This window comes from Myotis yumanensis, unplaced genomic scaffold (assembly GCF_028538775.1).
Source record: "Myotis yumanensis isolate MYYU_CA2020_CCGP unplaced genomic scaffold, mMyoYum1.0.hap1 SCAF_12, whole genome shotgun sequence".
NCBI classification, from domain to species: Eukaryota; Metazoa; Chordata; class Mammalia; order Chiroptera; family Vespertilionidae; genus Myotis; species Myotis yumanensis.
Genome location: NW_027223763.1, coordinates 55,703,366 through 55,721,777, shown reverse-complemented (window position 1 = coordinate 55,721,777; position 18,412 = coordinate 55,703,366). Strand labels below are relative to the sequence as shown.

Genomic DNA, 18,412 nt, shown 5'->3' with positions numbered 1-18,412 from the left:
TAAAATTTTTTTGCACATAATTACAAAGTCAGAGGTAATTTATTCCAGATGATTTTCATTTATAGGTCATGGAAAGAATTTATTTTTTCATATTGTTTGCTACATTGTCTCATAAAACACTAAACATTTTTCATATGTGATTTCCTATGGTTTGGATCGAAATATTAAATAGAAACAGATATTGAATCTTCACTTCTACATACATTATACTGGTTGGTACTCTTAATTTGTACTTATGTGATTGTTTCCCTCAACGTTATAGAGAGAATGATCATGCGATTATATTCTTTTCCCATTTTTCAAGCTTAAGGCTTATATTTCAGAAGCTAAACAATAAATTGTGGTCATAGTAATGTTGAAAAGTTACAGTACAGTTAAACATGGCCCACATTGCATGTTTTACATATTATTTCCCTTTATAAAATATGTGATTTATGGGTAAATTTATGTCTCTATGAAAGTATAAATTCACATTTCTGTGGGTCTTATTCTTGGTCTTATCTTAATACATTTTAAGCTACATGTTGTAAAAATTAGAGTGGGAAGAAAAATATTTAAAGTATAGGGCTCCTTTTGGTTATGAAAGAAACATTTTTATTAGGCGAAAGAGTTCCCAGGCTTTATATTCAAATATTCATAAGTACTTATACAATGATTGGGTCATTATTCGAGACATAATTGTTTATTAATTATGGGTTTTCATTTTAGTCAACTACCAGCTAGGATGCATAGAGAAAGTATGCATTCACAATTGGATTACACTTCTATTTTGAATTTTGGTAGAAAATTATGGATCCCTTGCCCTCTAATTGATACTGTGACTTGGTCTGGACTTATATAAGACAAAGACTTCCTAACCAAAATTGTGCTCTCATGGGGAATAACTTTGCTTAAAGAAATGTTTTACGAAGTATTGGCTTAACCTATGAAAGAGAAACTTCTTTTTAAATCATTCATAGATCTAGAAAGCAAGATTGTGAATTCCCTATAGTGAGGGTTCTGTCTGTGTATGCTTAGCAGTACTGGCATTCAGAATAAAAGACTAACTGCTATTTTAGGAGAGTTTGGTTAAATCGTGGTGGGGAAATGAATAGCTATCATTTTTATCGTTTCACAGCATTCTTTAGGATCACTATGGAGCATTAAAGAAAACAGCTAACGAGTCTGTCTTTCCTTTTCTATCTTCTACAGTCATCTCAACTCGAACTCCACCTCCACCCTCACCGTTGCCATTTCCAACACAAGCTATTCTCCCTCCAGCCCCATCGAGCTACTTTTCTCATCCAACAATCAGATATCCTCCCCACCTGAATCCTCAGGATACTCTGAAGAACTATGTACCTTCTTATGACCCATCCAGTCCGCAAACCAGCCAGGTAAAAATGAGAGAGGAACTAAGATTAGAGCCTAAAGGGAGATGGAACAGGTCTAAGACGTGGTGCTCACCCGGACAGTTATGTCTGGCAGAACTACAAGCTTTTGCAATCCATCTTCAGGAAGTGTCTTGGTGACGCAATAAGTTTTTATTTAAAGGTGGCTGAATGACAGGTAGGAAGTGTGTTGCTCCAAAGGGGCACATTTGTGAAGATGTTTTTTGGTTTGATGTTTTGGGGTTTTTATTGACTGAAGAGAAAGCTTATGCAGAAAGTACATTGACAAAAAAAGCTCTGAGCTGGAGTTCACACCTCTAAAATACCTGGCTGACACAGAGGCAAAGTGCTTATTCCAGGCAGGAGCAAGGTATGCGCTAAAATAAACACACACAAAAGAACTTACAGTTGTATTCATAGACTAACTATTAGGTATTAAAATAAGCTTTGGTAATGTAAACATTCTCAGTGTTTGATGACTACTTGAATATTCTTTGCACAGACACGATTGCATTTAATAATGAGTGACATTACCAGAAGTGTCTTTTTTTTTTTTTTTGTAAACATTGTGCAGTGGTTTTAGGGATTCATTGTATGAGTGTAGTGACTCATGTGCCTTCCTCACTTCCTAAACATGTGGTTTCTTCTATGAGCCGTTGCTTCATAGAAATTTGGTATAAGAACATTTTCCACAGTCAAGTAAACAGTCTTTTGTGCCAAAGCTGGGTCTGTCAATAATCGCAATATCCCAAATCTGTAATGCGATGCTGATCATATGGTCTGGTGTTTAGCTTTGCTGCTTTACCCTGAAGACTCCTTATTATACCTTTTAATGCTCTGAGGGATTTTCATAAGCATCCTGTTATTAATGCTTAAATATCCTGTCCAAATCTTAAAATGCCTCTAAGTAGTATGTGCATATTGATCTATATTTAACAAAGAAAAATCTAAAAAAATATCTTTAGATTTAATTTAATGGTTAAAATGAAGCAAAATGTTCCTTTCTGAATGTTTTATTTTGAATAAGAACATGACCAGCACCACTGGGGTTACTTAAAAAGTTATCTGTTCTTTTATCTCCATTGTCTAATAATACTAAGCTAAGTGTACCATTCTCAAATTTTAAATTTGAAGTTAAACTATTTGTATTTTAGAAGAAAATGTCCAAATCTTGTGACACTTTTAATGATGGTCATACTACTTACTAAGTAGCACAGTGGGATCTTAGTATATTAGTTCAGAAATAAAATTTACTCTTAGAGCATGGATCCAAAGCCTCAGTTCCATAGAGCCTTCTGCTAGACTCAGCTGGGAACAGTGCACACAAGGTCTGATTTTAATTTGTGTAGAATTTCCATGAATAACAAAGTCTAATTAAGACATCCATTAAAAGTCCTTAACGTTAATTCAGTGTGGAAAATCTTAGAGTTCCATTGGATTTTTTTTTTTAAACTGATGTCTTAATTAGGCACTGTTAGGGGAAAAATTATGCAAATTAAAATCAGGCCCTTAGTGTCACGCATTTCTTTAATTATTCAGTGCTTGTTTTACGTATATTTCAATTTCTTTATAAGTTAAGAGAGCATTTTAGGTGATAATCTGCCTTTATTGTTCTCAGTTTTTGTTCATATTTTCAAGGTAAAGATCCAGCTTCTAAGAGAAGCATCTTACTCTCATCTCAATTAACAACAACAACAAAAAAAACCCTCTCAGGATTTTGTATAATAGGAGCAGTGGACTAAGTAGGATAATCCTTTCCTAATGCTGTTCAAGTTCATCTTCAGATGAGATGTCTTTTCATATCTACAGTATGAAAGTTCATCTATTAGCGGCATTAAAAGAAAAGCTTTATAATCTAGCTTTATCTGTTTGAACTAGTAGAAGACTGAAAAGAAATAACCCTCTCATTCTTCTAACCCGAAGTTTTAGAAAGTTGACTGTGTTGGCTTGGGAATTCTTTCTTTGTCGCTTTTACTATTATTTTTAAATGGAACGTCTGTTGGTTCCTGTCAATTGAACTTCAGTAGACAGAGCTTGCAGAACGGGCAAGGTGATGTATTTTGTCACAGCCTTCCCTTGACCTTATTGTCATTCTTCTGTCCCTCGCTCTCAAGTAGGTACTGCCCAAACTGGGCTGGTGAACGCAGTATTCAGAAATGCTTTTTACCACTGAAAGTACCAGCAGTGATAAAATGAGACTGTTCTTTCTTGAGGGAGATATAGAAAGCAGGCTTTTGCAGTGTTCAGAATACCAGAAGTTGATGGTCTGCTTTAGAAACAAACTTTTCCCTTGAAAGGAAAAATGGATCTTTATAATAAACAGCAGATTTTTTTCGAAAGGACATTATATCTGCTTTGATGTTTAACTCCATCTCAAAACCAGTTAATTTACATTTCAAAATAGACTCTTGATATTAACCTTTGTAGCTCTAAAAATGAAAAAAAAAGAGTACTTGTTCACCTGTAGTCACGTCCTCCATCTGAGTATCTTCCAACACTGCACTGGATTTAAGTTAAGCGACTGAGATGCCCTGTCCTCCCCACAGCAATTTGGAGGTTAATTACATTGTTGCTGCACCAATTAGAGTGAGACAGTCATGCTATTTAATGGAATATTTTAAATAAAATTAATTTAAATATATGTCTCATCAGCTTTCGTAGGGGGGAAACTATGGTCAGTTTTCCTGACACAAAGTTAAATAGTTAAAATTACTCATGATGAATTGTCAGGATATTCGAGTTCATTTTTTGTGTGGAATAAATAATATGACCTCTGAGGAACCCAATCATGTCTCTGAGTTCCAGTATTTAAATGTTATGAGCTATTCCTCTTTTTCTCTAAAATGTCTACTTGTAACTTACATGCAGGTATTTAAATAAATATTCTGCTTCATTGCCTTCTTTGCTTTTAGCAGTGCAGATTATTAAGACTGACTATTTGTAGAGAATATCCTCATAGCAAATTGTTATGTATACTATGCAGTGGAGAATTCCAAAATGAATGTTAATTAAAAACAGCATTCTCTGTCTAGAAAAATACAACCAAGTATTTCTTCAAACAGTGTACCTTTAGGATTTTGTCTTCTACCACAGATACTATTTTTGTACCCAGGGCTAAAACGCAGATAATAATATCTTTTCTGTCATTGCCCTGGGGATTTTCTCAGTTAATTCCCACAAATGTCAACAATGCATGTTTTGTGTAACTCTCCATGCCCAACAATGGAAGAGTAACTCAAATAACCGAGTATATTTGGTTGCCACCTCTGCTTGACTTCAGCGCATTTTAATTTACTATGGAAGCTTTTATTTGAAGGTACAAGGCCAGGCCTAGCTCAGCATTTTATATCATTGTGTGGATCTGAAATTTTAAATGCTCTAAATATCATTCTACCTGCTTGTATTTTTGTAAATCATCAAAAAGTTGAGTGGAGATCCTAGAATCTAAATTGCCTGGTGTGTGTGTGTGTGTGTGTGTGTGTGTGTGTGTGTGTGGGTGGGTGTGTGTGTGTGTCTGAGTGTAACTGTGTGTGAGCAAGAACTAGAGGTTTTGTATGCAGAAGAATGGGCCTTGACTATACATGATAGAAATTACTCAGTTTGATGTGCTTGTTAGCCTAGATATTCTTGTCTTTCTTGTATCAGTGATATGATTATTTAGGTGAAAATTGTGTTCTGAAAGCCCAAACTTGTGTAGAAGATGAGGGGCAGAGAAGCACTGGTTCTAATTTGCACTAGCTCAGTAAGGACTTCCAGTTCAGCCTTGGGCTAAGCATTGAAAGTCTCAACTTGAGCTTCCCGGTCTGCTAAAGGAAGGTCAGTTCTACCTGGCTCTCGGGAGTGTTGTAAAGACAGTTAACCTACATAAAGTGCTTTGAAGTGAAGACTTTCTTTTAAATGCTGCTGCTTCGTATTACTACTAACCATTGGCCGACCTCTTGGACGCAGACTTGGAGGGCGTGTGTGGCGATTACACAACAGTGTGCAGGGTCCACTCGGCCGAGTGTGCTGAGTGCCGTTGTTGGACACCGTGACTGCCTTTTGGATTGTTTCACCCGGCATTCTGTTTTTGTTTTGTAGCCTAACAGCAGTGGTCAAGTGGTAGGGAAAGTGCCTGGCCATTTCACTCCTGTCTTGGCACCCTCTCCCCATCCCAGTGCAGTGCGACCTGTGACCCTGACCATGACAGATACTAAACCCATCACTACATCCACTGAAGGTGAGGCAGCTTCACCTACAGCGACCAGTAAGTATTTCTGTAGGAAATGAGAAATGTCCATCAGAGGCACCATTGGATACCTGATCCAAGGTGGGAAATACGGCAACTTTTCCAACTACCCAACCGGATGGAGATTTCTCATTTACATGGAACCAGCAGGCATGTCCGTGGCTTGGCAATCATACGCTCTCTCTTATCAAATTTAAGCCAGTGCATCAGATTTGAGAAGGGAGAAGCTTAATTGTTTGAGTAAATAGCTATAACAAAAAAGAATAAGTCATGCCTGCTTGTTCAAGGTTTACATGGAAAATGCACTGATAACATAACGCAGTGTACAAGGTTTTTTTTTTTTTTATCACCCAAAGAGAGATTAGATAAGTGTTACTCATTGGAGCATTCCTATAGGAATCAAGCCCCTTCATAGGGCAAACTGAATCAGTGCCTCTGTAAGATAATTGCATATTTATATTACTGTAGGTTATGTCATTGTGAGAAACGGTCACACACTGTTGGGTGCCAAAAACATCTCAAAGCTTAGTATTAGGCACATGTAAGCTACCTGCACTTTCTTTGCACTCAACAAAAAAAATTTAAATTTTTTTGAATCTATCATAATACATCAGGTATAAGTTTTTTAGCATGGTCTTAACATTTTAAATGTCAGAGAGTTAGCCAGTGAGCTTACATAGCATACACCAGTAGCTCAAATGATTCCCTTGCTGCTTTGCATGGAATACTCACAAATACACCAGGAATTATTGCACAGTTTTTCAATTGGCTTTACCAAAACTGTCAGCTTCCTAGACTTGGAGCTTCTGTGCACAGATTGGTAGAATGGAAGGGATAAATTTCCAGTCAGGAGGAATTAGCAAGTTCTTCGTCAATTACACGTGCCATATCTTAAACTCAGAGCTTCTTACCTAGAACAAGAAAATACCCATTTTCTTGTTCTAGTTGGCTCTGGAAATTCCTGTGTGAAATTACAGAGCCAACTAGAGGCACCACTGGCTCTTTCTTCTTCTGCCATTGGAAAATCTTTTCTTTTTTTAATGGTTTCTGAAACCTAGGAAGGAACCTACAAGAAAATTGGACAATACTTTGAGTCTCCAGTGAATTCAGCATTTCTTTCTCAAAATTCATGAGGCCCCAGAAACTAATAAGTCCATATAGGCTTGTAATTCTCATCAATAATAATTAAATGCTTAGTAACTGGTTTGTTGGTAGAGAATCCTCCATTAGTGAACACTTTCCTGAATATACAGATGGAGAGACCCAGTCAAGGAAGGCTCAATATTATTTTATTCTGAAGGTTAGTTGTGTATATTACAGTCACTAGAATAACACATCCAGATTTTAAAAGTGGATGTTTTGTCCTCTTTGAACAAACAGGCCAGAAATTTAAAAAAAACAAAAATGGAAAACAAATATTTTCGTAAATGCATTTGGAAGAATATCACAGGATATAAATAATCAAAACTAAGTCCCAGAAACTTCTGGTACCTACTCGTACCAGAAGTAGGTATTATTAATATTATTGATATTAATAGATGAGATTCCAGGAATGACCAGACCCAAATGATTACAGCTCACTTATGGGAGTACAGTCAGCCTGTTTGTTAATTGATTGTTCTTATACTCACATATAGGTTGATCAAAAAAAAAGATCTGATTTGACTAATAAAATTACAAACTATTCAAAAGATGGCTCCACCAGTCTGTTTTCCACTCTTGCATTAAAGAAGTAGAGTGTGATATTTTTCTTTCCTAGAAATAAATTGTATCTCCAGCTTCCCAGGCACCACTGACCCTGAGAAACTGGTCATTGAATTGATAAGTCAGTCCAGTTAAAGATAACACAGAGGCCAAGGAAACTTCTTTCTCATGGCTGAAAAGAACACAGAGCACAGGCTGGTGAGGCATGGCTGGCCCACTATGCGTCAATCCAGAGACCTGGATACTCACTAGGGGCCACTGGCTTCATATGGCTGCACTCACACGGCCCTTTATCCAGGAATAATTAAAAGGCGAATTGTGGGCGTCTTCACTATTCAAAGAGTTGACCTACAATGCCTCCATAGATCAAATTCTGCAGTCCTTCTAATGAATATGACAGAATGAAATATATTGGGTTTTTTTTTTAAAAAAGCCTTGTAAAAAGGAATGCCTGGATTCCTCATGAATCTGATGGTTTTTAAACCAAACATCTTAGTTTTTTTAAACCTATAAATGTAACATAAATGGTGAAAATTTGGTTGTTCTTCTGTTCAACTTGACAGGGAGCAATGCTGGAAATACATTAGTTCTTTCCTTGTGTAAAAGAAACAAAAATATTTAGGAATAGGCAGATTTTTTGGGGGACAATTCACTCTATACCAAATAGCACCTGTACAGAGTACTGCAAGGCGAGACTTATAATTTAAGGAGTATTCACCATGCGTATTTATTATTTGGTGGCCATGTACTTACAAATTGCCATCAACTCCAGTCACAAGAAACAGATTTTTTTGTGCTTGTGGAAAATAGAGAATTAAAAAAATAACCACATTTCTATCAAACTTAAGATCATTTTCACATTAAATGACATACTGAGCTAATTCATTCTGTATGATATAATAAAAATAAGCTTCTCCTTCACATTAGTAATGTTAGATTTTCTTTTTAGTGAGACTTTTAAGCAAGACGTTTTTCATCCTGTATCATGAGCACATCTACTTATATCCAATCATTAAAAGCTCTCACTCATTCCTGACAGATTTTCAGTCTTCTTTTTACACTTACAATCAGCGATCAGCATCGATCATTCCATATTAGACAATTAATACCTGGTGAAAAGGTAGGCAAAGAGCCCTCTCTTTAGCCAGTCCTCGGGTCTCTCGCAAGACTAGATGGAGCACATAAATGTGAGATGCCCATGCCAAATGATGGGATACAATTCACTAGGTAGATTTTGGGGGCAGGGGATAAAGTAATTGCTTGAGGTCAACTACCATCTCTTTTACATCACTCAGTGTTCACTCAGAAAAAAGAGAAGAGAAATAGAGACACCTTTTTTTTTTTTTTTTTTGGTTGCAAGTCCCACTTCTCAGGGTTTCTTGTACATGGACAGGGTGTTCATTCTGATAGTTCACAATTTTTATCTTTGTTTTTGTTCTTCCTTAATCAGCCTACACAGCCTCAGGCACATCTCAAGCCAATCGATATGTGGGACTAAGCCCAAGAGACCCATCCTTCCTACATCAGCAACAGGTGGGCAAGTTTCACCCAGGTGTGACGGTGTAGCCATGCTTCCGCATTGGTGCTTTTCTCCATGCTCTCTCAGATCTGGACTCAGAACGGGGCTCACGGGGCTTCTGAGAAAGAAATTGATCATTTCACTTTCCAAATTATTTTCTCATTTATCCTTTGTTTCTTGCCTCTCTGAACAGGGTTTCTCAAATTGGCTCACTACCTTTTTCATCCCTGTAGGAATAACAGCATTTCAGCCAAATAGTAGTTTTCTTAGTCTTATTGGCTCTTGAGAAGGTACTAGCCTAGAGTTTCCAAAGATAAAAATTAAAAGCTGATTCAAAAGCCAATTAGAGTAGAAGCAGTACACAATTTGTGTTTTCGAGCTCTTTCATATTTTCCAGATGTTTTACCCCTCATTTTGGTATTTTAGTCCAAGAAGATGAGTTATGAAGCTAAAATCTCAGGCGACACATCATTCCTATTTTAATAGGTTTAAATTGGTTTACTGATTTCAGATGTGATAAAACACTTTTTTTGGTTCTGTTTTCTTACATCATTTATGTTTCAAGTAGCATTTTAAATTTCACATCTCATTAATGCTGTAAATTTAATGCAAATGAAGTGTTTACCCAGACTGTGAAAATATACAGCCAGGATTAATGGTGGCTTATAAACAAATTAGCCACAGTCAAAAGCATGGACCATACCCACACAGACATCCCACAATTCTAGTTACAGGATAATGGAAATAATTCTATCCACTTCAGAATTTAAATATACTTTATGATGCATATGTTTGCTGCGCTCAAGTTTTTGATAGCAGAGCAGTTTGAAATTAACCATGTGCAAAATATTACGTAGGAAAAAGTGGGCTATAATGAATAAGCTGGTACTAACTAACCTGATCTTCATCTATAAGTTGTATATGCATACGTGTGAGTTTTTACATATATAGGAAGCCTGCACAGAAACTCATTCCGGTTCCTTTTGATCTAGACCTGTCCACCTAGCTTCTGCTTATTGTGCCTGACTTAACTTTGCTTCTGTGGCATTTCCAAGACCTGCCCAGTTGCAGACTAAGGTGCCAGACTGCATATTAAAGGTCACCCCATGCAGAGTTCAGAGAAAATCATAAAGATGATAGCTTATTTAAGATACTTGACGTTTTGCCAGGTTTTAAAAAAAGCAAAACAAAACAAAACAAAAGAGTGAGGACTAACTGAAAACATCTGTACACAGTTATGAAAATACCAAGTAATAATTAGTGGTTTTGCCAGCCATTGGCTTTTCAACATAATTCTCTGGAATGCTGCTTTTTTTCACCTCCAAAATTGCTGTAATATGAAATGTGTTTTAATTACTATAATATGGTTCTATTTGACAAATGTATATGTTCATTGTGTTTTTTCAAAAAAATGCAGAATTTATAGGTTTAAAAACTTGTTCTTTAAAAAATCATTCCCCATATTTTCAGAAATATTTTTGTCATGGGATTTGCATTATACTTTATGACACATCTCTAATTTCCAGTTAATTTTTAATTCATAGAAATGTGCCTCCATTATTTAAACCTTTGGCCCTAAACACATTTAGAATATTATAATCAATTCCATGTACTTAGAAACAATCTTCCTTTCCCCCTGCCCTAACCTATGGAAGTTTTAATTCTTTTATCATTTATGACTAACATTGGAGTCTCATGTAATTATGATCAAAAGTTCATTACATATAAGTTACATCTCCTTTCACATATACAAGGATAAATCAAGAATACTTAGCAAGCATCATGAAAACATGAGTCTTAATGTAGAGCACGGTTTAATTGAATATATATATGAGTTCCAGAACTTTTTTCATCAAAGACCACCAACTTGTTATTTAAGTGGGAGTGTCAAGTAAGACCCCTTACAATATAAGTATGATTTGTTTGATCAACTGTGGTTGATATTTATGGAATATTTAATGTGTTGATCTTTGGAAAGAAAAACTATATAAGCTTCAATTATAAGCTAAAACTATAATGTTCAATTTTATATACCACACAGACAGATAATTTTTTCTCTATTCATTTTTAAAGCTTTCTTTTTTAAAATATATTTTATTGATTTTTTACAGAGAGGAAGGGAGAGGGATAGAGAGTCAGAAACATCGATGGAGAGAGAAACATCAATCAGTTGCCTCCTGCACACTCCCCACTGGGGATGTGCCCGCAACCAAGGTACATGCCCTTGACCGGAATCGAACCCGGGACCCTTGAGTCCGCAGGCTGACTCTCTATCCACTGAGCCATACCGGTCAGGGCTGTTCTCTATTTATTGAAGGAGCTAGGGCTTTTTTAATTGATGAAGCCCAATATACCAAATTCATATGAGCTACAATTTTGAGGCATGAAGAAAATAGATGTATATGCCTATCATATTATACATGTATATTATTAAATGAAGGCTCCAGTTAAAAAGCTTATTATTTTTATCCTTTCAAATTTGAAAAGAATCATAGAGATGAAGTTTTATGTTTACTATCCAGGAACAAGAGAGACAAAAGTAGTCTAAATGACTTCAGTAGAGTAAAGGTTATTCTTTTCTACAGCAGAAATGAGATTGATTTACTGTGTCCTTTCATTGCTTTACAAAGATTTAAAAGAGACCACTCTTCTAGCAGCAGGTTCTAAATGCATTTGGTTTAAAGTACTCAATGATGAATGAAAAGGAAAATCAAGGGGTACATGAAATAAAGGTAATCAATCATTTTATATTAGCTAAGAGAAATTCAAAATTAGAAAGGCAATGGTTTTAGTCTGAGAGGGTTCTTTTAAACATACCCCATAGCCTCTAGTATACATGACCTCTTCAAAATAAATATTGTCACCAGGTACATTCTTCAGTTCATTGGCAGCTGCTTTATAAAGATTTATCCTTTTAGATTATGAAAAGTATTGATGTGCATTGTCGAGTGCTATTTTTTCTCAAAAAATAACTTGAATATTCCCTACATAAATTAGAGCTAACAATAAATTTTAAATTGCTGAATAATTTTGACTGTCATAAATAATATTTCCACAAAATGACACTGACACAGAGCTTTCAGTATAGTCATTGCATATTGGCATTCTTAAATTGAGATGGAAAAATATGAAAATGAACCACATATTCCACTTATAAGAGTAATACATTCATCTTTGGGAATCTGAATACTAAAAGTATATGCTTTTATACCCATTAACTTGGCACACATGCAGCTGTTATTAGGAATTATACATCTTTGTGTTCCTTTTGATAATGGTCATTACTGATTAACAGTGGTTGCTAACTGCCTTGAAAAACTAGTGTTTTTTTTTCCTGACCCAGGAATTTCACCAATCACTGTACATGTGATATTTCATTTGAACCTAAAAAATAAAATCACATAATTATGAAGAATATTTCAAAAGAGATTAATGGAAGCAAGTTCATAATTTGACATAAAAAACCCAGTGCTAATTGGTCATAATAATCAGCTCATGCCAGCTGATCAGGGCTTTAACATTTTCCGTTATCTCTTAACACAATTTTGAGTGTTGGTCCAGGTCTGGAACTAGACTGTCTTTAGAGTGATTGGCTTAGTTCATGCATTCCCTGTTGGCATGCGGGAAATTAAATTCAGGACTTCAATTGGAGCTTCATTCTTCCTTAACTTTTCTATTGGAAGGTGGTGTGGTGGCTTAAAAAACTCATGGGTCCTGTTTTGGCAAACTGAACTCTTTAGTCTCTGCTGAGAAATCTTTTATAATTTGGAACTTTTTCAGGCATGTCAAGGCCTCCTCCCTGACATAACTTCATAGGAGTTCAGTAGGATGCAGTGCTTCCTTTCCTCCTACATTTCACGCACGCACTGTGAACATTCATTGTGACAGGCAACAAAGGAACTCCATTTCCCAAGCTCTGTCTCTGAGAAAAGAGGAATGGTATAGCAGAGGGATGGATGTTGCTTAGAAAATACAGCAATTGTTTTATAATCCAGTCTAACACTTTTAGCATAAGTGGCAAATATGAGACAACTTCCTTGAATTAGCACCAATTCCTTATCTGGTCAACCTCGTAAAGAATTTGCTAACTTGCCAGATCTCTTTCTTGGCTGTCCGAGAGTTTGGTGATATAAGAGGGTCTAATTAACCTCATTATCCACATTATATTTAAGTATAAGGCCATAATAAAAATATAAATATTTGCTATTATTCATCAATATGACATATAATAAAAACACCTTATTGCAAGTTGGATATACAAGTGTGTGGCTAAGAAGCTTCTTGTTGGGAAGTAAAAGATTACTATTTGAACCAGCTATGGAAGTGCATGTTAACCTTTGATACAGAGGTATCCATGGGAGGTTACTTTTGCCTTCCCTAAGTGAAACATCAAAATCAAGTAAACTCTACTTTATAAGGCTTATTTCATAATCTCAAAATTATAAGCTCCTGACTCTAGACACTACTTCTTATTAGAGCTAATGACTGAGTGGCCTGATAACTCGGGCCTTTGCATTCCTGATCACAATTGCATGGATTTCAGTGGTGCCTGAGCTTCAGCATTTACATCTCTTGCATGACTATATAATGCTAGTATTCCCATTTCAATTACTGGGCTACCTTATATCAAAATATTTTGAACAGTTTTCTTGATATAATTTTGAAACTAGAATTTGAAAGTACTTTTTGTTCCCCTGAAAATTTCTGTTATACCAAATGGTCCTTTAAATAACTTGCCTCTGTAGGATTTTTTTAAAAAATTAATATATTAATTGATATATTAGGTAGAATATAATACTTGTCCTGGCAAGTGAAGTGGCAAAGCCAAAGTTAGGTACACGAAAACCACTGAAAAGTAGTTTGCTTATTTTTATGAGAGACAAGCAATTGAAAGGACGCAAGTGGACTATCAACAAACTTTTCAATAAAGTCAGGAAGCAGGCTATCAACACTCGGGCTGTTCTTATTGTGTCTGTTATCATAATTGACAGCTTGACGCAAAACCCTATCATATGACTTCTGGGTAGGTATGTAAATGGATAAGAGGTCACTTTTCACATACGCTGGCTGGGAAGGAAATACATTTAAAGGAAGTTTCAGTCAAAATAATGGCTAGTTATTCGGCTAGTTCTTAAATGAAAAAAAACAAAACCTTCAATGGTCTGTCTTTTACCATTCATTCATTTATTTAGTAACTTACTTTCCTGGTTATCAAAGGCTAATATCTTGATAAACTATTCTAATGTAAACATAAAATTGTATTCCCTGAAACCTTACATTTCAGTCCACAAAATCACCAGGAAAAAGTGACCTTCCTTTCTGAAAATATTAACCTTAAAAGAGCTAAGTTGAATCAGGGGAGTAGAGGAAATTCTGAAGATTATAATTATAGACATTGTAGTTTTAAGTATCCTTGGGCTGCACATGAAGGCTATAGTAGGTAAAGAACAATGACAGGCAAACTGGTGTCCTGGGTGAGAACCAGAGACTAGGGATCAAGAAGTTGGTCCAGAGGAGAACAAGGAATGTCTAACCTTAGACAAACCCTTAAACCTTGCTGTCTTGTATCCTTATTTTGAAAAGGAAAATGAAGAAGTTGAACTACCCAATCTTTAAGTTCCCTTGAAATCTTAAACATTACAAGTTAAAATAGCTTCCATCTAAAAATGAAGCCTTTCACTTTCTTATACTTATGATTTATGGCCAGTAATGTTTATTTAGTTCATGGACTATACAGACCCATTTAACTTAATTCTACCATGCTCCTGAAATTAAACATCAAGAAGCATGGGTTTCAGAAATTGACAGTAGAAGTAACTTTAATAATTTTATTAACTGATGTCACACCAATAAGTTCAATAAAAAAGAGAGTAACTTAAGGAACCAGGATAACCTTGAGTATCTTATTTTTTAAAAAAATAAGTGTTGCCCAGCCGGTGTTGCTCAGTGGTTGAGCGTTGACCTATGAACCATGAGTTCACAGTTTGATTCCTTGCCAGGGCACCTGCCTGGGTTTCAGGCTTGATCCCCAGTAGGGGGCAGCCAACCAATGATTCTCATCATTGATGTTTCTATCTCTCTCCCTTTCCCTTCCTTTCTGAAATCAACAAAAATATATTTTAAAAAATAAGTGTTATGTGTCCCATATATAACTAATTTCATTCTGACCATTTTGCCTGTTTAGTAATCCTACAGCCTATTAATGCAGAGACTTTTTTTTTTGCTCTGTAGCAGGAAATTAATAATAGTAATAAAATAAAAGTCTACTAATCTAAGAGTTAAGAGGAAATATTGGAATATTAATCTTTTAAAGTGCCCCCAAAAGCACCTTTCCTCCCCCCGAAAAAAATCTGTTTCCTTGAGGCTCTTTGGGGAAATGAAGAAACCTAAGAGGCCATAAAACACACCTTTTAAGATATTCCCTTGAGGTCACTGTAAACTTAAAAAAAAAAAAAGTGAAAAGGTAAATTTGCCTGTGTCGATTATGCTGTTTACAGTTTAATGGTTTATTAGTTCAACTGAGAGCTGTTGTCACCAAGAGGGACTGTTGGTGCATCAGACTGTTTGCTGAGTCTAGCGAAGGAGAAGGTTTTGCTTACCTTCTTTCTTTTGTTCCCAAAGCTAATGGCTAAGCATTTAACAAAAGCCCTAGTTCAAAACAATAGAAGTCCTCATTTTAAGAAACCAATTCCTACTTGAAATCCAAGCAATATTGATTCTTCGTGGCTATAATCTAACTGCATATCTGATAGTCGTGTAGAAAAAGATAATGACCTGAATCTTAGGTGATTCCCCTGATGCCGTTTTTAAAGGGAAACTCCAGGGACCCCAACCTTGTTTTTCGGAAACAATCTCATTGGAGTTGGGAGTGGGGAGAGGAGCAAGGTTCTCATCGCAGAGACTATGGAGTCCGTCCTGGGAACACATGCAGGGGAACCCCTTCCCTTCTCTCTTGGTCTCTGGGCTACTCCAGCCTCACCCTTTGACTCAGGGCCTTTCCACGGACAACCTTCCTCCTGATTTCACCTTTGGTTTGCTTTTGGAATTCCGGGCATAAATTGTTTTACTATAAAATTGACCTTAATTTTTTAAACAATGTAATTCCATACTAGTAGGTATGCACAAAGTAAAGAATTAAAATATCTGTATGAGTGGACAGGCATTTCTGCAAGGATATACCTATGGTAAGGTGTGTCAAAGGGTCTATATTGTTACAAAAATAAGAATTACTATCCCCCACACATCCAAACACAAAACTTTAACAGAGTAATTTTTTAAAATATATTGTTATTGATTTCAGAGAGGAAGGAAGAGGGAGAAAGAGATAGAAACATCCATGATGACAGAGAATCATGGATTGGCTGCCTCCTGCAAGTCCCCCACTGGGGATCGAGCCTACAACCCAGGCATGTGCCCTTGACCGAAATTGAACCTGGGACCTCTCAGTTCGAAGACCGACACTCTATCCACTGAGCCAAACTGGCTAGGGCTAACAGATTAAATTTTTAAACTAATGTGTACCTGGTGCTTTAAGTTTTATTACTAGTTGGGGGAGAGTAATTTCTTATGTTTTTGAGGGAAAATACTTGAAAAAATTAAGAGTGTTATTGAATCTTATATATCACCCAAAATTTTAAGTTTTAAAATGTAATTAAAATGAGTTGATAGCTAAACTATATAACACTGACTCTCACAAGATAGAAACTGAGGAATCACCATACCAATATCAAATAACATCACCTATTTTCTTAAGCTTATTTAAAACCTAATATAAAATTCTTTTTTGTTAGGAATACTGAAGTATACTAATACCAAGATTATTTTACATGTCACAATAAGATGCTTAGACACACTTACTAACACAGTATTAACATTTTATCACCTATAACTTATTCAGAATTTGCTGAGTCAGTACTATCTTGGTCAAACTAGATTCTTAGGAATTGATTTTATTAGGAATTAGTGTCATGGAAATCTTCAGTGAAGAGGTAGTTTTTATTTTAATTATTTGTTTCTCCTACCCATGCAGTCACCTTCCGATTTTCACTTTATCAGGAGGTTTACTAATTCAGAGATACTTTATGCAAAATTAATTAATAATTAATACATTTTTTAAAAAGCTTGGAGAGGCTCCTATTCAAGCAATAAATAAGTTTTAACATATAATCATGTATAAATATGCCTCCTCAGAAATTTTTGAAAATGTTGGCAATGCTAGCCCGTAAACTCAATAGCTAAATAAATTTACAATGTATTTCACGTTTTCAATAACTGAAAGGAAATTAATTCAATGCTAATGAATATCCTGCCAGTTTCTTCATCACTTAAATTGTTGTTAAATCTAATTGTGACCATTTTGCATATACTTTTTTAAAAAATATATTTTATTGATTTTTTACAGAGAGGAAGGGAGAGAGATAGATAGTTAGAAACATCAATGGGAGAGAAACATCGATCAGTTGCCTCCTGCACATCTCCCACTGGGGATGTGCCCACAACCCAGGTACATGCCCTTCATCGGAATCGAACCCGGGACCCTTCAGTCCGCCGGCCGACACTCTATCCACTGAGCCAAACCGGTTTCGGCTGCATATACTTAAGTATATTCTTTATTTGGGAGAAAATACTTCTATCGCATGTATCTGAAGTATGGATGAAAATGACTAGCTGCGGATCAGGTTTAACTGTTTGAGAGTACTCTGGAAAGAAAAGTCCAGGCATACATAGACTTTAAGTTTTCCTCACATGGCCAAAGATAGCCCACGTGACATTTTTGGGGGATGGTAAACAAATAAAGAAAAAGTCAGCAATATGAATAACAAAATACTAACAGTTTACATATCGATCCTTCCAACGAAACATATTATGCCTGCAGGTGTCTGTGGGACTGCAAGCCAACCAGTGAGTGGTGTTTAGTTTCTCTTGGCTTTGAGAAACTGTCTTCTGAAAACTACTTCAGTCTAACCTGAGAGCCCACAGACACTAACCTGAAGTTAATACTTAGCAGAATTCTTATGGGCTATGACTACATATACCCGCCCCTTATTGGGAATATTGAGTGGACTCCAAACTAGGACTTCCATTGACAAGAGCAGAATCAGGAAGTGGTCCCTTTGGTAATCGTTTATACAAAGTCAAAGTGTCTTGAACAGTTTTAGATTATTTTCATAGTACCAGCTTAATAATGTGTATTTCGAAATAGACACCTGGTTTACTGTTACTGAAGAAAAAAACAATTTCAGATTGCCCCATCACATTGCATTTGTGATTAGATGATCCAATTTGAGAACTTTTTAAAAAAAATCTTGCCATATTAAAGTTTGTCTTCTGTTTGATTTAAAACTAATCAAGTCTACATTTTCTCCTTTATGCAAGTATTATGATCAATTTTTAGAATACTTTTATTCTATTTTACCTTCTCCACTGACTTTTGGCTTCTTTATGGCATATATCCTGAGCAGAATGTACATAACTACCAATTTATTCATCTGTCTACCTATTTATCATCTACATGAGTGGATTTTTTCTTCCGTTCTTTAAATTTCCAAGTTACTTTACCTGAAATATCAATATAATTAAAACACATGTTTT

At 35.7% G+C, this 18,412-nt stretch overlaps 1 protein-coding gene across 7 annotated transcripts in view; it reads left to right on the top strand.

Annotated features, from left to right (window-relative positions):
• NFIB (nuclear factor I B) overlaps positions 1–18,412 on the top strand; it is a 226,218-nt gene that overhangs the window by 184,990 nt on the left and 22,816 nt on the right. For 3 of the 7 annotated variants that reach the window (XM_070431689.1, XM_070431692.1, XM_070431691.1), the window contains exons 8-10: positions 1,192–1,376; positions 5,451–5,616; positions 8,753–8,835. In XM_070431689.1, the coding sequence (XP_070287790.1) occupies positions 1,192–1,376; positions 5,451–5,616; positions 8,753–8,835 (434 nt within the window). The remainder of the gene's footprint in view (positions 1–1,191; positions 1,377–5,450; positions 5,617–8,752; positions 8,836–18,412) is intronic. The other 4 variants (XM_070431693.1, XM_070431696.1, XM_070431694.1 and 1 more) reach the window with 2 other exon arrangements.